The 20459-nt window shown below is 42.2% G+C and overlaps 2 protein-coding genes across 5 annotated transcripts in view; both read left to right on the plus strand.

Moving 5' to 3' along the window:
• Positions 1-865: 865 nt before the first annotated feature.
• Positions 866-6720, plus strand: rad23ab (RAD23 homolog A, nucleotide excision repair protein b). The gene is made up of 10 exons (XM_036522086.1): positions 866-1079; positions 2825-2906; positions 3000-3079; positions 3272-3675; positions 3931-3977; positions 4077-4204; positions 4608-4719; positions 5119-5279; positions 5728-5874; positions 6060-6720. The coding sequence occupies exons 1-10, from the start codon at positions 1011-1013 to the stop codon at positions 6171-6173; spliced, it is 1344 nt and encodes a 447-aa protein (XP_036377979.1). The 5' UTR covers positions 866-1010; the 3' UTR covers positions 6174-6720.
• A 3251-nt stretch (positions 6721-9971) lies between these two features.
• Positions 9972-20459, plus strand: part of eps15l1a (epidermal growth factor receptor pathway substrate 15-like 1a) — a 36028-nt gene continuing 25540 nt past the window's right edge. For all 4 annotated transcript variants that reach the window (XM_036517378.1, XM_036517386.1, XM_036517393.1 and 1 more), the window contains exons 1-9: positions 9972-10017; positions 15701-15742; positions 16628-16717; positions 16967-17014; positions 17127-17222; positions 17349-17414; positions 17793-17918; positions 18045-18104; positions 19259-19501. In XM_036517378.1, coding sequence (XP_036373271.1) covers positions 9991-10017; positions 15701-15742; positions 16628-16717; positions 16967-17014; positions 17127-17222; positions 17349-17414; positions 17793-17918; positions 18045-18104; positions 19259-19501 — 798 coding nt within the window. In that variant the 5' untranslated portion in view covers positions 9972-9990. The remainder of the gene's footprint in view (positions 10018-15700; positions 15743-16627; positions 16718-16966; positions 17015-17126; positions 17223-17348; positions 17415-17792; positions 17919-18044; positions 18105-19258; positions 19502-20459) is intronic.

The raw sequence follows: 20459 nt of genomic DNA on the forward strand, positions 1-20459 counted from the left end.
TTTTGGAGTGTTTCTGTGGGAATTTGTGCCCATTCGTTCTGTAGAGCATTTATGAGGTTCGGCACTGATGTTGGACGAGAAGGCCTGGCTCGCAATCTCCGTTCCAGTTCATCCCAAAGGTGGTCGATGGGGTTGAGGTCAGGGCTCTGTGCGGGCCAGTCAAGTTCTTCCACACCGAACTCATCAAACCATGTCTTTATAGTCCTTGCTTTGTGCACTGGGGCACAGTCATGGAATAGTTGGAACACATGTTGGAATAGAAGAGGGCCTTCCCCAAACTGTTGGCACAAAGTTGGAAGCATAGCATTGTCCAAAATGTCTTAGTATGCTGAAGCATTAAGATTGCCCTTCACTGGAGATAAGGGGGCTAGCCCAAACCCTGATAAACAGGTGTGGCCAAATACTTTTGTCCATATAGTGTATATACCCTAGTTATTTTCCCGACTTCCAGAATGTGACTAATTATACCATCGTTTAGTACAAAGAAATGTAAATCACATAATGGACCTTTACCTAGAGCTAGGTGATATTAATGGGATAGTAGTAGGATATCAAATATATAACTCTGCGAAGGGTTAATTTCATAGATCCTCACACGATATTCTAGATTTTTATGAATGAACAAACCAGCACATTACAGCTAAGTTTTGAAATCCCTAGTTGTCGGCTTGTCAAATTGGGCGTGTTTTAATTTATTTAATCACAGGACGAGGTAGATTGTAGAGAAAACAAACAACATATAGATTATTATTCGAATCGTACTACAATACGTTCTAGTAAACGCAGCAATTACAGGGAGATCAGCTGACGCGCGAATGAGACAACACGCCTCCCCCGTATTCGCTTCACTGTCTTGTCTCAGGCAGCAAGTAGATGGCGTCTGACTACAGTCCACTATCTTCTACTTAGAAAGCTGAGTCACACAACGGGGCGCCGTGGTAACGGTAACAGTAAGGGAGCTGTGTGTACGTCTCTTAGAAAGCCTATCAATATTTATCTTTCTTTTGAAGATGTTGACGATCACGCTGAAAACTCTCCAGCAGCAAACATTTAAAATACAGATAGACGAGGAGCTGACGGTAAGTCATTGGAAGTGTAGCCCAAGTAAATACGCTGGAGGCCGGGGTAGAGGGCTGGGAAAAGCCGGGGCCTTGGCGTAGGCAACTTGTTGGGAAGGGGAGGGGGTGATGCTATTTTAAATGATGTTGTATTTTCAAATGTATGAGAGTAACAGTCAGCGACGGGGGTGCATGCGCTATTTGCTCGGCGTATTTGGATTTCCTCGTGTATTTTGTCGATGAATGACAGTGCAATATCCTGCTAGCCCTGTCTAGACAATTTGGAGAAGTGTCTTTCTGTCCCTTTCTATTATAAGCCACCTGCCAAATAAACGGGAAAACGGGGAAGTGCAGTCGCTACACTTTTGCTACATTGTAGCTAGCCAGAGAAATTGCTAGCTAACGGACTATCGATCATGACTGATATAAAACGGATCCAGCTAGCTAGCTGACGTTAGCTAACAAAGTTGTTTTGACTTGTGGTTGACAATAATTTTTTCGTTTTAACTTAAGGATAATAGTGATACATATTTTTGCTTATAGCAGTTAGACCTAATTATGTCTTAAGGTGTCATAGGTAAGGATTTAGTTAAAACAGCTGATAATATTTGAGTTGTCAGTGTTTCGTTTAAATCAAGCGGTAGCTAGCTAATTTGGCTATGTAAACGAAATTCACGTTTCAATGGGGTCGTGTAATTGAAATGTTAATTGTTATACAATTATCGATTGTCCTTTAATCTTGATTTGTATGAAGTTGTGAGCGACAACATTAGGTAACTCTTTTAGCAGCCGCCAAAGTGTGCTATTCTTAATTGTTCATGTTTAATAACTAAATGTGGCACGTGACATTTTAATTGACAAGAACGAGTATTCAAGTGACCATATGTGTCGTATATTATCCGCTATTATAGCAACTGACACAAAGGTATAGACAACTACGAAATGAAGTTGTTCTCTCTATTGTTTTTTGTAATTCCAATCTGTCGTGTCACTATATGAATACGTTTTATTACTGGCGAAATGTGTCATATTTAGATACAGCAGCTGCCAGCTGGCATTCTGACGTTGAAAGTCGAAGAAATTGTGTCGTCTTCTCTCTCCACCTCCTCCTTATTTTAGACTGTAAGGGACAAGTTAACTCAGCAGGTTAAAGAAGTAGTTGAAAAGAGTTTGTGCAAGGCATGTTCTGCTTTGAATGGGGTATCCCAAAACATCGTTGCTGTTGTTCGTGTGTGTGGTTGTTGTAAACGCTAATCCCTTTAAGTGCCTGAGTGCCCCAGATATAGAAGTGTAACACAAGCTGTGACAGCCCTGTGTTACATTTTCAGGCTCTAATAACAGAATAACTATCAGCTAGGCCTCGCTGCCAGTGGTCACACTTTACTGAGACCAGTTACGGCAAGAGGGCAAAAAACATCACTCCTCTCAGGCATGCTGGATAACGGGCCCATCACAACTAAGCTGGTTGGGGCTGGATTGCTGTTAAAAATAGATTGCTAAGATATACTTTCCTATGACAGGAATTCAGTTCCATGACATAAGGCCTTGCATCTTGCTGCACTTTTATTTGCGTGGGTCCAAAAAACATATATCCCGTCATGAATATATGTGTGATTCATTTGTTGTCTCTATCACAAGTCCTTGGATGGTTTTAATTCTTGGCTCAACTGAAATCCATACTGAATATCATTGTGACAGCTAGAGTGGGCCATGTCCTCAGATAACTGCACCTCCAGCTCCTCTGTATTCTGTTATTGCTTCTGCAGGTGAAAGCCCTGAAGGAGAAGATTGAGGCAGAGAAAGGGAGGGACACATATCCAGCCTCAGGACAGAAGCTCATCTATGCAGGTAACAGATTTTCTCATGTCTCTCTTTAATTTCATTCTTTTCACTTCTTTGACAGTTTAGACACGGCTGCTTTTATTGTTTCTTATTTTTCAGGTAAAATCTTAAACGATGACATACCCTTGAAAGAGTACAAAATAGATGAGAAGAATTTCGTTGTGGTGATGGTAACAAAGGTATGTGTTTACAATTTTTTTTACTTATTAATAAAAAAAAAACACCAGTGTTGTTACTGTTTGTGGATCAGGTGCTGGTGTGATTTTCTTTTACGTGTGCATTGCATGGGCTGAAGTCAGTTGTCCCGACTGCATTTTGTAGTCAGAGTAGTTATTTCTGCTTTGTGGTTTCTTTTCTCATTTTCCCTGAAGCCAAAACCAGCAGCGGCACCACAGCCTCCTGCTCAAGCGGCACCTGCTCCTGCTGTAGTCAGTGCTCCACTGCCCGATGTTACTCCCTCCACCCCTGCCCCTGCACCTGCCTCCGCCCCTGCTGCAGCACCTGCCCCGGCTCCAGCTCCGGTTGTGGCTCCGGCACCAGCTCCAGCTCCGGCTCCAGCTCCAGCTCCAGCTCCAGCTCCTACACCCACCTCCTCTGTAGAACATCCGGCTCCTGAGACAGCCCCTGCTGCCTCTGCCACCCAGGCAGCACCAGCAGCTGGGGAAGCTCCAGCTGTGGCGGCCTCCACTGTCCCGGATGCCCCTGCGGAGGAGAAGCCCAGGGAGGAGCCACAGGAACAAGCACTACCCACCCCGCCAGCCCTCTCCTCTTCCAGGTGCACAACAAAGACTATTCCAGGTTTAAATCACTAAGTATGGGTTTTTATACACTTTTTGTTTATGAAATGGAAATGCAGTACATTTCAGATACATTGTGTGTTGTAGGTTGTAGCTGTAAGCTCCCACTTGAGTTCTACCAGTAATCTACCCGTACAGTACTGTGAGAGCTATACGGCTGCCAGCTTCGAGGGTGTTGCACATAGCACATGGTGGAACAGAAGTTATTTATTCTGTTTTCTCTTCTCTTGCAGCATTGCAGATGATCTGAGCCTTTTAGAAGAAGCAGCTTCAATACTAGGTATAACATTTTTTCATTAGGCTCTTTCCTGTCATCCAGTATGTGGTCTTACCTTATTGGTCATTAACACTTTTGCATTGTTGCCACTCCTCTGACCAGTTACAGGACAGGCTTATGAGAATCTGGTGACAGAAATAATGTCCATGGGGTATGAAAGAGAGCAAGTCATTGCAGCACTACGAGCAAGTTACAATAACCCAGACAGAGCAGTGGAATACCTGCTCATGGTAAGAGCCGAGTGACCTCAACTAAATGTAGATTAATATGTGCAGGTGACTGTTCAACCCAGAATTGCATAAATTCCTGTGTACATTATATATAGAGCTAAATGTTTCCAGATAGCTTACTGGGTCTTGAAAGTAGAGGAAAGGTGACCCATTGCTTCTCTGTAGAGGGTATTGACATTCCCATGAAGACATTTCCATTAAGCTATTATTGAGAGAAAAGTTACATGAAACATCTAAGTAACAATTTGCAAATGACATGTGTTACATAACATGTGTTTTTATAATTTGGTTTTTTTTTAAAATAATTTTGTCTCTTTGCATCATTTTCAGCTTTAAGTTTGGTTTGTTATGAGTACGTGGTTAATTTCCAGCGTCAGAACTTACATTTTGCTTTACGTACCAGGGCATTCCTTCTGAGCCTGATATGCCACCCCGAGAGGCAGCTCACCCTCCTCCGGCGTCAAACCCTGCTGCTCCTGCTACAGAAAGACCCCAGCCACCCCCAGCAGCAAGCAGTGAGGATCACACTGTTACTCTCAGATAGCCTTGGGTCACTTAATACTCAGTTGATGCAACTTAAAACCTCTGATATTACATTTCAGGAGCACTTTGCAGTTCTGATACCTTTTAATTTCAGTCTAATTGTGACTCTGGTCTGTGTTTCTGTGTAATGATTTCCTCTGTGGGAATTCCAAGTAATTGCAACTTAACATTGCGTTGTTAGCACATTGTCACGTGTTATTACCCTTTCATCCTTTTGTTATGAAGTAAAACTGACTGTGAAAGTCTGCCTTAGCAATGGCTGAAGTATATGGGACTATTTCTGCTCTCATTGTTAGCGCTGGGAATGGAGGTAAGGGTGTGCGCTATGCACGGCGCTGTTTGTTAACTATCTCTCTCCTTGGTGAAACCAGGCACAGTGTCCTCCACCTCGTCGCCGGCACCCGGCAACCCCCTCGAGTTCCTGAGGAATCAGCCGCAGTTTCAGCAGATGAGACAGATCATCCAGCAGAACCCAGCACTCCTGCCAGCCCTCCTTCAGCAGCTGGGCAGAGACAACCCCCAGCTGCTCCAGGTAAAGGGAAGGTGCTGATGAGAAGATACAGCAGCCTTCTCCTTCTCTAACAGCCATTAGTAAGCCTGCTGTGCCAAAAAAACCTGAGATTCTATTATATGCAGCGTGATGTTTCCAGTAAGAGCTGTCCTTTTTCAGTTTGTGACAGTCATGTGTGTAACATTGAATTTGGTCTGAAAAATTACCTCTTCATGTTGCTTGTCTCCATGTTTAATGATCCTTTCTATTGGAGAAGAAGCCTCATAGCTTTATCATCATACTGGTTATATTACGTATTGGTATATACATATTGGTTGTCTAAAGAACCTAAACTGAGGTTAAAATAAAAAAACTTTCAGGATAAATGGCCGTCATTCACAAGTGGGTTTTAGCACGCTGTGTAGAAGTTCACTGGTGTGTGCTTAGAGGCAGCATGATGGGATCTTTGAAAAATAGGTTTTCTTTGCAGCAAATCACCCAGCACCAGGAGCGATTTGTACAGATGCTGAATGAACCCCATGGAGGAGAGCTGGGAGGAGAAGGAGCAGAGGGTCAGGGGGTGGCACAGACAAACTACATCCAGGTCACCCCACAAGAGAAGGAGGCCATTGAAAGGGTATTACTGCTGATGTTATGATTAAACCAGCCAGCAGTGGGAAGATTCAACTTTGTAAAGCATATTGGACAGAATTTCCACTGGAAACAATTATCAGTATTTATGTTGAGGTTTTTTTTGTCTTTTTTGTTTTCCAGTGATGTGCATTCAAATAAAAATGACATTGTCTTGTTTTTGCATTGCAGTTAAAAGCCTTGGGATTTCCAGAGGGACTGGTCATTCAAGCCTATTTTGCATGTGAGAAAAATGAGAATCTTGCTGCTAACTTCCTGCTTCAGCAAAATTTTGACGACGAGTGATCAGGTGCCAGGAGGAGAAGAGTGGAGGGGAACGAGAGAAAAAGAAAAAAAGAGTGCTGTGTGCATTGCAAGGGCTGGGAAGGGTTTACAAATGTGGCTGGTCCTTCGGAATGCTTTTCACAGGACAAAGCCATGATATGAAGTATTCTTCAGTGTGAGCAGCGCCTGATCCATTCTTCTGAGATGATTCATCATTCACTGCGCGCTATGTTTCACTGCTGCTGTACCTGCTGCTTGTGCTGTGTGTGTCTTTAGATTTACAGTGGCAGTTTATTTTCTCTTATCAGTTTCCTTTTTTATCCCTACACAACCGGTAACATACAGGTTTAATTTGTTTGTTCATGGTTTGTATTTGGGTCTTGCTCAGCCCATATGGGAAAGCTATGCCCACAGTGTGATCACAGAAATGAACATGAAACAACAGCTTACCAGCAGAGAAATGACAATCGTACTCTGGACAAATACACACATATTTTTATGGCCACGAATGTCTGTTTGAAGTGTGTGCCATTCTGGCCAGTTCACACCTTGCTAGTTTGCATTAGGCCAAAATTCCCACAACACCCCCTTGCTGTGTCTTCATATGTAGAAAAGATTCATGAAAGCTATACAGGGTTATTTATTGCCATTTAAGTGAGAAACTTCAGCAGGCATCCAAATAATGATTACACATTTGCTTTTCGAGTTACTTTGCCTTGTTGTTCAGGCTTACCTGCTGTGTGTTTCGACATATGCAAAGTGTTGATATTGTTTGAGTTTATTCTATGCCCCCCCCCCCCTAAAGTAAATGTGGCAAAAGCAAGGGTCTTTGGCAGCCTTGGTATTTCATATTTAAGCTGCTTCTTGACGTTAGGAAGTATTTTTGCAGGAAGAAAGAGTTTATCTGTGCATTCATTTCAATTCTTACTAATGAGTGAAAACCATTAAGGATTCATGGTTGTCTTATTGATACATATATTTATTGGCAGCTAGGAAAATTAAAACTATGACAAGTATTGACAGTGTTTTAAAAAAGCACAGACAACGCATATTTTAGAAATGAAACTACCTGAACAGAGTTCACTAGAACTCAAGACTATATTTGTCCCTGACTCCTGTTTTGTGACCCTTTACAAGTCAACAGCAAATCGAATTTGGGTGCTGTACCAGTGAATGGTTATTTGAATAGCACACTACGGAGTATATCTCCTCTTTTTGTGTATTTAATTGAAATGAATTGCACAGGTATGATTAATTGTATTTTCCTAGGACATACAGTTGAGAATTAACCTATTGAAGACTGGTGTTGAAGTGAAAATTGAATCTCTAACAAACAAGATCTAGATAATAATGAATAATGCTTGTAATACATAAAACTGTTAACCCAAAGAGTCTGCAATTTATTGTGTATTTAGATTAATAGAGTTTTTGGACATAACCCTCATATTTGTGCAAGAGACATTCAGTCCTTAGACTAGAAGTAAAGCAGACCTACATGTTCATGACCTCTTTAAAACATGGTACTGTCTGTGTTTGTTTTATATTTTACAGGATAAAATGCTAATATAAAATGTAAACTGTACTTTGCAACTTGGTCCCTGCATTCAAACTTACAGCATTTTGGGAAACATACTTTTACAACATCTCAATGTTCTGAAACCAGGTCATTATTTAGACTATTTAGCTTGTGTGTAGGATAAAATTTGTATGTAATCTGGCCCTTGTAGATAGCAAAATATTAAGCAAAATAAATATGCATATTGATGAACTTCATATGTGATATTAAATTGGCATAGAAAAAAATAGTGGCAGCATACAAATTTGACCAATATCAAATTTGACCAATATCAGAGTGCGATCATAAACTTGTTAGGATGTCTTGAGGCAAAGGAAACATGGGTAAAATCACTAAAGGAAGATCATGAAATTCTGTGTTTATGTATGTGTACTTGTACCATACATCTAATCCAAAGCATTGTTCTCAGGAAGGCTCTGAGACCCAAATACAAACTCTATCGTACTTAAATTCAAGGATCTGACAATAATCCTCTGATGTGAAACATTGTATTTATCCAGCTATTATTCATACCCAGCACGCCTTACAATGTTTGTTTCCTTCAATTCAATTGTAATTCTTCCTATGACTATAGATTGTTCACAGATCAAACAAGAGGTGATGCACATAGAAGCTTCAAAGTATGCATACTTGGGTGAGACTGCATTAAACTGCAAAATATGTAATGAGAAATATTAGGTCTGGGCAGGCTGATGTAAATGAGGCACTTGTGGAAAAAAAGCACTGTTGCATTACATAATGTGGTTTTTATCTGTAACAGTAATAAATAAGTTAGATTCTTCCCCTGTGATGTTGTTGTAATATAATGTAAATGAGGCTGAACTTTGCTTTTGCAAAGATGGCACTTTAATGTGAAGAATGTTGCTTTGAGAGATGGTAGAGCTGCATGAGTTTGATAGGGCTCTTGTTGAGTCACAGCATGCTGTAGAAACCATTTTAAATATCACATTGGTGATGTCTTCATTTAATTTTGTTTGTGTACGTTACTCAGTTTTATCTTTTTGTTTCCTTTTTGCCTTTTTGAAATAAAAGAAAACAACAAAAATGTTAAGTTTTAGCCTTAAGCGCGTCACTTCCTGAAGGCTCAGTCTGCTGAATGCTTCTGGGATTCATTGTTTCAGCATTATGTAAAATAAATAGCTTTTACAAAGCTTTGAGATGGGATTGCCTGGTACTTTTCTTTTTTGCTCTCGGCTGCTTGATGCTTGGTGAAAAAGGGACAATAGAATGAAACGGATGGATGGATAGGTTAAGATATCGGCAATGTTAAGTTTGATATTTGTCATCAGAGATGAATTTGGGAAACATATCATTCATATTCATGTAAGTATCCTTTGGAAATATTGCTGAAAAAACAAGATGCTTTCAGAACCTACTAGAAGTTATGTCAGTAAAGATTATTGCGCCATTCTGGTGAAAAAATAAAAACGGAATGAATGCCTTGTGGCGGAATATCAACACACGGCCCGTCAACTGGACTCCAATCACCAAAGTCGTCCACACAACGGCGCTGCAGCGAATGAAGAATTGCTCTCCATTGACCACAATGTGAAATATGTTTTTAGAACGTTCTTCTGCTGTTTCCATGTTAAGGTCTGCTAGCTCACAAATTATTGCTGTCTGAAAAAAAATAATAACTGATTAGTTTGTCCGATGATTTACACAGATACCACAAGGAATCAGTATGCAACACGATTTTGAGTTAAGCATTTAGAAGGGCCACCTTTACATTAAAATACAGCGTCTAAGCTAGATAAATACGTTGTTAGGGAAAAATAAATCATTTAAATTTAATTTTAAATGCATTCCATTTTTCTTTGATAATTATAAGTAGCTAATTTATTGACATTCACTGCTGACAACGGCGAAAAAGCTCAATTGTTCATTGTCTCAAAACTACTCAACATTAACTCGTTTTGCTTCCTGACGTCGCCCAAACCAGACCGTGAGAGTAAAGTGGCATTTGATACAAAGAGACTGATTTTTTATTCTGTGTATCTGAATTGAGCTAACTGGCTACATGTTTTATATTTTGTTACTGTTTGCGGTTCATCTTGACAAGTTTTTGATTTCAATGTCAATTCAGCGACCTGTGGTGACTTTGAAAGGTAGCTAAAGCCACCTCTTGTTTTCTGGGTTGACAGCACCGTGTACAACAACCAAACAGCCAGCACACTGCGCCTCTGCATCCTGCGTGCTCCCGTTTGGTTGGAGGCGTGTTTTCACCAAAACGGTGTGCGCGCTCCCGCAGCAACAGGGAAGATGGCAGCGCTCACATCTCTCACTCAGGTACTGTACTTTTGATAAAGGCATTATTTTAAAACATGCGGACAGTTAAGAAAATCATAATGCAGAGAAACGGAAACTGCGATGACTGACTGTGGAACTGTGAGAACAAGAGGAAAGACTACGGTCCTTTGCTATTAAAGGTTGATGTAACATTGCTGTCTAGAAGACGCAAGGCCTATGGTAGCAACCGTTATCTAGCTAACGGTAGCTAATAGTAAGATAAACCAGTTGGCTTGCTATCTGTCTAGCGCGCAAGCTAGCTCTTCACAGATTGTTGCTGCTACAATGTTATTGCTACAATTTAGTTACCTAGCTAACGTCAGCTGAATTGCCTCTTTTTATGAGGCTAGCAAGCAAACAACCTTACAAATATCTATCGAATTGACTACACCATAGCTGCATTAGCAGCAGTATAATTAGCTAGCCAGTGTTGTTGCTAGCTAGATCCATAGCTTCAAATTCCTTGGTTAGCCAGCCTTTACGGACGTTATGGGATGCGCTAGGTAGTTAGCTAATTCTAATGTTGTTTGTAGCTAATTGTAATGTTAATGTTATCTAGGTATCTCACATTAACTGCATCTGCAGTGTAGTGCGAGTTTTTCTGCATAGCTAGAAGATGAGGTTAAGGTATTGGCCGGATACTAGCTAGTTAAACTTCATCCACATGATTACCAGCCTCTTGTTAAGATTTTGTGAATAGGAACAGATTGGATAGTCGTAGCCAGATTGCTGTAGGTTGTGGATTTTTTTTGCCAGTGCCGGCACCATCACCGGCTAACGTTTTGCAGTGGCCAATGGTAACGTTAGCTAGATAGCAAGCTCGGGAGTGAATGTTTTTTAAGTAAGCTAGATAACGTTAGTAGCTAATTACTAAATATTGTCGCTCCTTTTCATAGCAAACTGAAGCTTATAAAGATAGCTGGTTTTTAAGGCTTGTAGCTGCTTAGAATGTTTTTCGGTGATAGCAGATTGAAGGTAACTTTCCGTAATATAATAGCAAGGTTCTGATAGGCAGTCGCTATCTCAAGCGGCAGGAATAATGTTCCTTCGAGTCTAATTACCTACCTGACACTCAGCACGTGACTTAGCTGCCCGCATTGTAAGTGCAGAATAGACAGCTAGCAAATAAGTTGAAATTGCGCAGATAGATGCTTAAATTTAGCAAAATGTCAAAAAGAATGATTGGATTCTGTGCAGGTGCTGCGTAGTGATGACAAAATATATTCACTAGTTGCTTGCTGTGTGTTTGTATAGTGTCGTGGACAGGACTGCACATCACAAGTTTGCACGGCAGGATAAACAGCACGGCACTTGTCACAGTGCTTGCCCCAGTCACTCTAAGGTTGTCACAGCTGTCTATAATATAATAATTTCTTCTTTTTGCCATAGGCAGCCAATGTACAGATTTTCATCCAAATGAATCATTAACGTTTTCAGTTGTCCTGCTTGAAGGCACACAGGCATACAACTAAGGGTGCCCTAGTGGTGGCCAAGGTCAGTGATTTCACTCCTATTTTGGTGAAGAAATATTAAGATGGTCAAATTAAGAAAACCTCAATTTACAGAACTCAAGTGCAGAATATGATTCTACTTATTGCAGTAAGGTGGCTGTGCTCAGGCTCTTTCAGAGAGCGTTTGATGATGGTAAACAGAGGCTGTTATTTACAGGTGTTTTGCTTTTTTGTTGTCCCACTTGATAGAAACAGCACACTGTCCTGATGTGTTCATCAGTTTTAAAGATGTGTTCAAGAGCTGGTTTGCATTTTAGTTTCCAGAGCCTTACAATTCATTTGAAATGCACGTGATCAGAGTTTGCGCACTAAATCATCAGATACAATGGTATGTCACTTCTTATTATGCAGCCTTTAGGAAATTTTTGGGGTATAATCAATCAGCAGTGTTTCCCAAGTGTGAGTGTTTTGACAAGGCCTCTTTGTGTCTAGGAACCATTTCGTCAGGTTTTGCGTTTGCACACTCAGCGTGATCATTTTGAGAGAGGGGAAAAAAAAACTTTTTTATGTTTTTCATATAGAAACCAGTTGTACAATGCAACAGACCTCGTGTTTGAGCTGAGTGCATGTGGGCCAGTGTCTTGAATGTCTAATGACTTAAGCATATTAGCTTAATTGTCCTGATCATGCTGCTAGGTAACACCGGGATAGTTAGCTCTGGCAGTATTGTGTGGCTATTGCAGGCTCACAAGAGCAGGCTAGTCATTGAGGCAGTGCACCATGAGAAAGTGGATGCTATCCAGGTCACAGGTCCACCGGTACCTCATGGCACTCTGGAACACCTGCTGGCTCAGCCTGGTCTTAAGGTGCAGAAAGGAGGGTACCTTTGCCTGTGGCTTTGGGCCTCCAGCTGGCAGGGATAACGAGTGATCATCTCCCTGGCAGGATCAAACAGGGCTCAGTTTTGACATGTTGTTGGAAATGGCAAGTTGTGGACAAGAACTGTGTATGTTGCAAGTGTTCCGAGTAAATGTTGGATTATTGCAGGGTACATTGCCAATGAACCACAATAAAATTTGTGGCCACATGTATTAGTTATATTGAACTGCATGTAAAGGTAATTATTGGTCACACCAAATCTGTCAATAACAAATGTGACAAATGTCAAAACAGAATTATTTTGTAATTTTTTTCTTTAATGGGATGCCAAGCACTTTGAAGCAAAACAATGTTTAGTTTCACTTTTTGGACTTTGCTGTTGTGCTTTATTGAACTGTCTTTAATATTATAATATCCGTGAATGAATGTAACTAAAACATAGGTTGTGTGAGGTACACAAGAGGGATCTTGATATTTCTTTAACAGCCTGCTTGATGTCTTTGAAAACATTTCAGTGGCTTTGAATCTTAGCTGATCTGGGTGGGAAATCCCTTTTGCTGTTGTATTTTAGAGGATCAGCTAAGAAAATTGCAGAAAATAATTGTACTTAATGGCTCTCAGTGAATGGTATTGCACTATAAAAACACATGATGAGCTATGAATAAATGCTGACATGTTTTTTCATAGGTTATGCCAGGATAGTGAGGGTCTCTGGGCCCATGGAATAACTGAGACCCCCTGGTGTAGTCAGCAGCGTTCAGGCCTGCCTGCTGTGGGTAATCCCTTGGGGCTGTATAAAAGCACTTACTTGTTTCAAATTGCCTGAGCATTGTTGTGCAATTGATTAGTACTAATTATACAGTAAACACTTAAATTAGCAAGCATTGGTTTGCTGTACTTCTTGCTGCCTCTTCTAATTTTCTGTCCAGTGCAGAATATAACAGTCTAATATATCTGGTAGCACCAATTGATAGTTGGCATCAATGGATGCTGCACAGCAACTCTCTTTATGCACTGTCTTTACCCACTCCTCTGTGTGAAGTCTTTCAGCTGCTCCATGGACTAGCTGTGGGTGGAGGTTGGTTTCGTTGCGTCTGCTTACAGGAAATCGATATTTTAATTGTAGAATGCCACTGCAGATGTGCAGGAAATACAAGCAAATCAGAAAGGAGTTCATTGCTAACAGGCTTGACTCGGACTCCATAGTAGCTCATTGGTTAAGTTGCTCAGTTTGAGGGCATGCTGAACTCTTACGGCCCGGGTTTGATCCCGTCCGTGTCATCAGCTGACGGTGTGCACTGTGTCCACAGCCACAGATTCAGTTGGCTTCGCTCTGCTCGGGATAGGGGTGGGCTTTGACAGGGGTTGCTTGTCTTGCTGCTCCCAGGCACCCTGTGACTCATCCGGTGCCTGCAGGTTGATTGGATGACATCCGGTGCCATTCCTCCCTCCCATTGGCACGTAACTCACTGTGGTGCACTGGGCTACTTGAAATTTGAAACATAGTTTGGCATGTGGGTCTATTGGATTGCATTTTCTATGCCCTAGCACCCCTGGGGGGGATTAGATAAATAAAAAAACTGTGTAAAATTATGCATTGCATACAAAAATGATGTATACATAATAGAAGTTAAATCACATTTTTGACAAAAAAGAAAAAGATTTTTGTCTCTTTGGACCAGTTTTCTAATGTTTTGGAAGAGGCCTTATGGAGCATATCATTACATCTTTATGGGACAAGGATGTCTAAATGATAACCTAGCCATACAGATTTCATACTATGCCCAAGCTCAAACCAGCCTTTAAGAATTGATTTGTTTAGCCTGCCATTAAAAGATGTCTCTTCTGTGAGTTCAAAACAATATTAGAGTCATCACCATGAAGTAGATGTGCAGGGCACAAAGAATTCCCAGCATCTAAAAGCTCAGACAAGATGTCAGCAACCTGCTTCCAAAAGTCCACAATGACAGGACACTCCAAAACCAGCTACCGTTTCTCATCATCTGTCCAGACAGTTTCTCTTTTTAACCAGATTCGGGGTTAAGGACTTGGTGAAGCTAATTCCTCAGTACTGCTGTGCTGCTGTGTGTTCTGTTTGCTTCCCAAGATTCCTCATCTCTATTAGAACGTCTCTGATAGCCCATGTGTCCCCTGCATCTTCACTTGGCTCAGAGATGCCCCTCAAGTCCTCAGGATTCAAAGTGAAGAATCTGATCAAAACTGGTCTCATTATCTCCCCAGATCTCTCATTCATTCCCATCTATCCACACACATAGGTCGTTGTTGGCTTGGTGTGGATTGGCCTTAATGAATTCTGTCCTTTTACGATGCGCGAAAATTATTGGCTGCATTGCTGTAATCTAGGATTTGATTGGTCAGCTGAACTGAGTGGGGAGAATAAACTCTGTTAGCGCCGCAAAGCAGTTTTACTTACGGTGGACTAAGGATCATTATCTGTATATTGCCTTATAGTTGTCATGCATTTTTTATCAAACCTTGAAAGTTAGTAATGTTTTCTGGGAAAGGTTGATCATTGTTTGAAAAGGAAACGTTGGAAAAGTGTAATTCCAAAATACTAAGCACACAACAAACTGAGTACACTTGGTTTTTTAAAAAGCTTATTGGGTCCACCCAGGTACTTTCCCTGGGTTTATTTACTTATGGAGCCACAGCTTATTTTGTCTCGGTCATCAAGTCCCGTTTTACTTCACTAATTCTGCTCTATCTAGAAATGAGTTTAAGTGGTTGGCTCAAAAAATGTGTTCCAGAAATGTGTTAAGCTGCTAAACTGAATGCTCCACTGATCTCTCCACCAGACACCCCCCCCCCCCCCTCCCTTGCCACAGCTCCTGGGGCTCACTGCTTCTCGTTTCAGCACAGTTTATTGAAACAGCTTTCGCTCCGGGACTGGTTTCAGTGCAAATATGCTGACAGCAGCGTAGAGGTAGAGCAAAGAGCATGATCAAACCGAACAGAGGAAGCCTCTGGAGCAGCAGGGAGCGTTGTTGGTGCCCTATTCCGCTCTCGCCTGCCAAAGCCCTGCTCGTAATTGGCCTGGAATAGAGGCTCCTGTGGTTGTAATCAGCAAAGACACCACTACCCAGTGGCGGTCACAACCTGTGCAGTACTGATCCGTGGCCAGTGAGGTGCTTAGTGCTCTGTTTCCTCTCAGGATCTGAATTATCACCTGTCTTCCTCCCTGCAGCAGTTAAACGAAAGAGAATGGCACAAGCAGCCAGCAGTTACAGATCCAGACCTTTAATCTCTTTGCTACTCTGCAGCACGGCACCTTTGCTGCCCTTCACTTGAAACGATGTTAGATGAAAGTAACTTTCTGTTTCCGCCCCCTGCAGTTATCAAGTGGGAACCCTGTGTATGAGAACTATTACAGACAGGTAAGGTTCTGTTTTTCAGCCGCCTCTGTCTGTTTTATGACTGAGTGGCACACACTCAGACGTGCGTGTGTGTGGGCGTGTGCGTGTGTGTGGGAGGGGCCATACGGTGGGCCTGGTGATTGCACGCTGGTAATCTCTGCATGTGATTAGGGTAGCAGAGGAGCGGCCAGGCTGCTCTCTGTGTGAGGCACTGGGGCTGAATCAGACACCAGCCCTATGAGGGCTGCAGTAAGCTCTGCATGCAGCGCCTCTCTGACTGAGCTGGAGCGTTACTGCTGATAGCGGGAAAAACACGTTACACAAGCCTGAGTCAAATACCGATTGAGTCACTTCGTCAAATTGAATAGCTACAATATTGTTTTTAATATAATTTTCACTGCGATTTTACTGTGTTTCATTTTTATCACCAAGCACATGAAAATGTATACCTTTGGAGTCAAATGTTAAAACACCACCGTATCAAAGCATTGCTCACTTGGTGAATGCGGTAATGTTGTCCTTACAGCTGTCGTGTTCTGTTGATGTCCCAGAACAGCCTTTACAGTTGTTTCTCAACCACCCCCCTCTCTGAGTCGATGCTCTTTGCAGTGTGAATGCTTAGGTGAGGTTATATTACCAAGTTTACATAAAGACCCCTGAGAGCTCTTTTACAGTGGGACACGAGAGAGGTCAGTCATTCACACAGTGCAGTTTTAGTGCAGCTAATCCAGAAAACCCTGCAGTGCTGTAACTGGGACTCCCTGACATCTGAGTGTACTGCTGGCTTGAAAAGTGAGGAGTGGCGTAAATGCGACAGGTCTCCCGTTAATGAGGGCAGAGGGAGAGACTTAATGGCATTCGTGAGCAGAGCGAGTTTGATGATGGTGGTGCTCTGTCACCTGATAGGTGGACCCAGGGAACACGGGGAGAGTGGGCCCCACTGAAGCAGCTCTGTTTCTGAAGAAGTCGGGGCTCCCTGACATCACCCTGGGGAAGGTGAGTGACGCAGGGGCCCGGGGTGGGGGCCCCTAGGGGTGCAGGCGGAGTCGGAGCTTCTGTGTACCCTGGGAGCAGAGTGCAGTCTCCAGAGAACAGCAGGCTTCTGAAAATTTTATCATGACCCACTCACCCTGCATTCTGATTGGTTTACTGACACCCCCCTGATGGGAGATTTGTGTTTAGGCATGTATTCATATTTATTTGTATGTATTATACATGTTACATTTTGTTGGCTTCTTTTCTTAGATCTGGGATTTGGCAGATCCAGATGGAAAGGGCTTCCTGGATAAGCAGGTAGGTAGAATGGACTACAGCCAGATTTCCTCTTGTTCTGTATACTCTCTTTGCCTGGTAGTGTCCCCCACAGCCAGCTGAACTCTGACCTGTATTGCGTATATCCTCTCAGGGTTTCTACGTGGCTCTGAGGCTGGTGGCTTGTGCCCAGAACGGTCAAGATGTCAGTCTGTCCAGTCTGAACCTCACTGTACCGCCTCCCAAATTTGTGAGTGCCAGCCCAACTTCTGCATACGTATACACCCCTGAACCATCTGATTGATGTCACTGCCACTGTTTCTGTCCAGCTGTCTTCATTTGTTACAGTGGATTAATTGACTGTTTGTTCTTACAGAAGGACACTAGTAGCCCGTCACTTAGTACAGCATCATCAACAAGTGACTCCCATTGGGCTGTGAGGGTATGTTCTGTCCTCTGTAACAGTGATTGTACTTCATGTGTTTTTCAGGCTTTGTCTATGTTTTTTTTTTGAGTGCTATAATGGGTTCTGTTAAGCTGGTAAGAGTTAACTGCATTTATGACACTGTACTTTTTTTCAGGGACAGTAAAAGTGTTGTGATGGTGCAGAGAGATGCTGAATGTTCAGGAGCACGTTCATGTTATCATTGGAAATACTCATTGTGTATGCTGGTATAGCGATTCTGGGAAATTCAGAGAGCGTTAGCACATCCTTTTGTGTCATTTGTGTAGACACAGTACAGTCTTTCACAGGTATAGAATGAAAGGCACTGGCCTTCTATTTGAAAGTATCCTCATTGTTTCCTTGTTGCTCCGCCAGCCGGAAGAAAAGGGGAAATTTGACGGGATTTTTGAAAGTCTGGCTCCGGTGAACGGGCTCCTCTCTGGTGAGAAAGTGAAACCGGTACTAATAAACTCCAAACTACCTCTGGATGTGTTAGGAAGGGTAAGTGAATTTCAGTCATTTCCTTCACAGACCGGTGGTCTCATCCCTCTCTGCGCGTCTGAGTACCTTATTATTTATTTTACATACACTAGAGTAATCCTCATTTTTTCTTGTTTAATTACTTAGGTTTGGGACCTCAGTGACATAGATAAAGATGGACACTTGGACAGAGATGAATTTGCAGTGGTAAGTTCATATTTTCAAATAGATAACAGCGTTAATATCAGTTGTCACTTAAGTTTGTTGCTCATACTGTCTCTTGTCTGGTAATTTCAGCTGTATTGAAAAAGATTCACGTACTGTAAGATTTTAGCGTGTAAATCAGTTTAGGGTTTACCAGTTATGCTCAGTTTTGCTGTTGAATATTTTTCTTCATATCCTCCTATCCACAAAGAAAAGTAAAAAAATATGTTTGTATCTAACAATTGAACTGCCATTTGAGACAAATATTTTGACAGAATTGGGAGTGGAAAACTGACTAATGCAGATGAGGGAATAATGAAGGAAATACCAGTGGATCAGTAGCTGCATTCAGTTGCCTAAATATGGCTGATTTGTACATGTTTATGAATGATTCCAAACATGTCCTCTGAGAGTCGGTGCTATTCAGGCAGTCCTGACAAGTCCATATGACTTGGGTTACCCTCAGTGTAGTCTGTGAGTTGAATTAGTCAGTGAGCTTGAGTTTGAAATGTGACATGCTGGTAACTCGTTACAATACATTAAATTACATTACATGCCCTTATCCAAAGCAACTTCAAACACAAGAGAACAGAAGTGTATCTATCCAAGTTACAGTACCAGTCAAAAGTTTGGACAAAGCTTTCTTTCTTTTATTCTAAAATGTGGAAAATAGTAAAAAAAAAAAAAAAAAAAGTAAAGACATCAAAACTATGAAATAACACAAATGCAATCATGCAGTGACCAAAAAAAAGTGTTATAAACAAGTCAACTATCTTTTTTTTCAGATTTTATATTTTAGATTTTTTTAAAATAAAATTTTTTTGGAAAGAAATTCATACATAGGCATCAACTTCACTTTTTATATTTGTCTATGAAACAAATTTCAAGCATGTAAGCATAAGTATTTAGATAAAAATGTCTAGTTTCCCATGATCTTAATCAGGTGCGTCCAAACTTTTGACTGGTACTGTATATACTTAACAGTGACAGACCAGGTTAACAGCACTTGAAGACCAGCAAGTGCATGCACAACACCATTCAAGCATCAGCACATTTTTAGATAGGTGGTCTTGTGGAGCTGTTGTGCTTGTGTAATGGTACACATTGGTTATTTTGCACAGCACATCACCCCGTGTCCTGGCTCTTCCCTCCTCTAGGCCATGCACCTGGTGTACCGTGCCCTGGAAAAGGAGCCGGTGCCCTCTGTCCTGCCCTCTTCCCTCGTCCCGCCCTCCAAGAGGAGGAAGTCTGTGGGCGTCCTCCCCGGGACGGTGCCTGTGCTCCCAGCCAGCCCGCCGCCTCCCAAGGACAGCCTGCGCTCCACCCCGTCCCACGGCAGCATGAATTCCCTGAACAGCGCCGGCAGCTTGTCCCCAAAACACACTCTCAAGTCCTCACAGGTATGCCGTCTCGCTGGGGCGCCGCACATCTGAGCCATTCAGTTTCTCTGTTCGCAGGAATGGATTCATGTGATGTCACACTCACAGTCCTTCGTGTCTTGCCTTCTTCCGTGCTGCTCATGCGAGCATTGCGGTCTCTCTTGAATCCCTGCGCAGAGATTCAGAATTAAGCAAATTACTCAGACATTTGATAGCCAGTGGAATCTGTTTTCCTTCTAACTTGCCCCCTGTTTCACACTGGGCACTGAATCACATAGTGTTATAGTCAGTTAAATTGATGATACCGTTCAGCTCTGTGCATCAGGCATTGGGCTCAGTGAGCTGTTACACAAATAACCGGGGTGATTCCATCTTAGCCTGGTTCAGCTCTCTCCCACCTGCTGACTAAGCCAGCTTCATGCTGGGTTCCCTTTTGTTGCAGTGAGACGCCGCATGCTGCCTTTCTTTTCTGGGATTTCCAGAACAGTCCAGATGATTGACAGCTGGGGCAGTTGGTGTCCAGTTTCTATCTGTGCAGTTCAGCAAATAGAGCGAGCTGCGCAGACTGTGTCAGTGAGATAGGGAGCAGTTTGCTGTCTGTAAGGCTGTACTGTATGGGCTTGTCGCAGGTCCCCTTCGGCCCATTGCCTGTCGCCTCAATGGAACAATTAATATTACTTGAAAAGAAAACGTCACTTTTAGCGGTCTTCATTATTTGCATTTCGCTCACATCTGGATTGTGTTCCTGGGTGGTCCCACTTAATTAATCAGCTCAGGAAGAGAAGAGGAGTGGAATGCTTTCTGTCTTCTGCATACGTCTGCTAATCCTCAGTGCCTTTCTCCTTAGCATAGCTCTGTGAATGTACTGACGATGGAGGAAGAGGATTGATAAGATCTATATAAAGAATGGCAGTGTTCTTTCTTATGCAAATGTATCCTTTCCAATCCGGACACGATTAAACTGGTGGAAAACTGCAGA

The sequence above is a fragment of the Megalops cyprinoides genome, chromosome 2 (assembly GCF_013368585.1).
Source record: "Megalops cyprinoides isolate fMegCyp1 chromosome 2, fMegCyp1.pri, whole genome shotgun sequence".
Classification (NCBI taxonomy): domain Eukaryota; kingdom Metazoa; phylum Chordata; class Actinopteri; order Elopiformes; family Megalopidae; genus Megalops; species Megalops cyprinoides.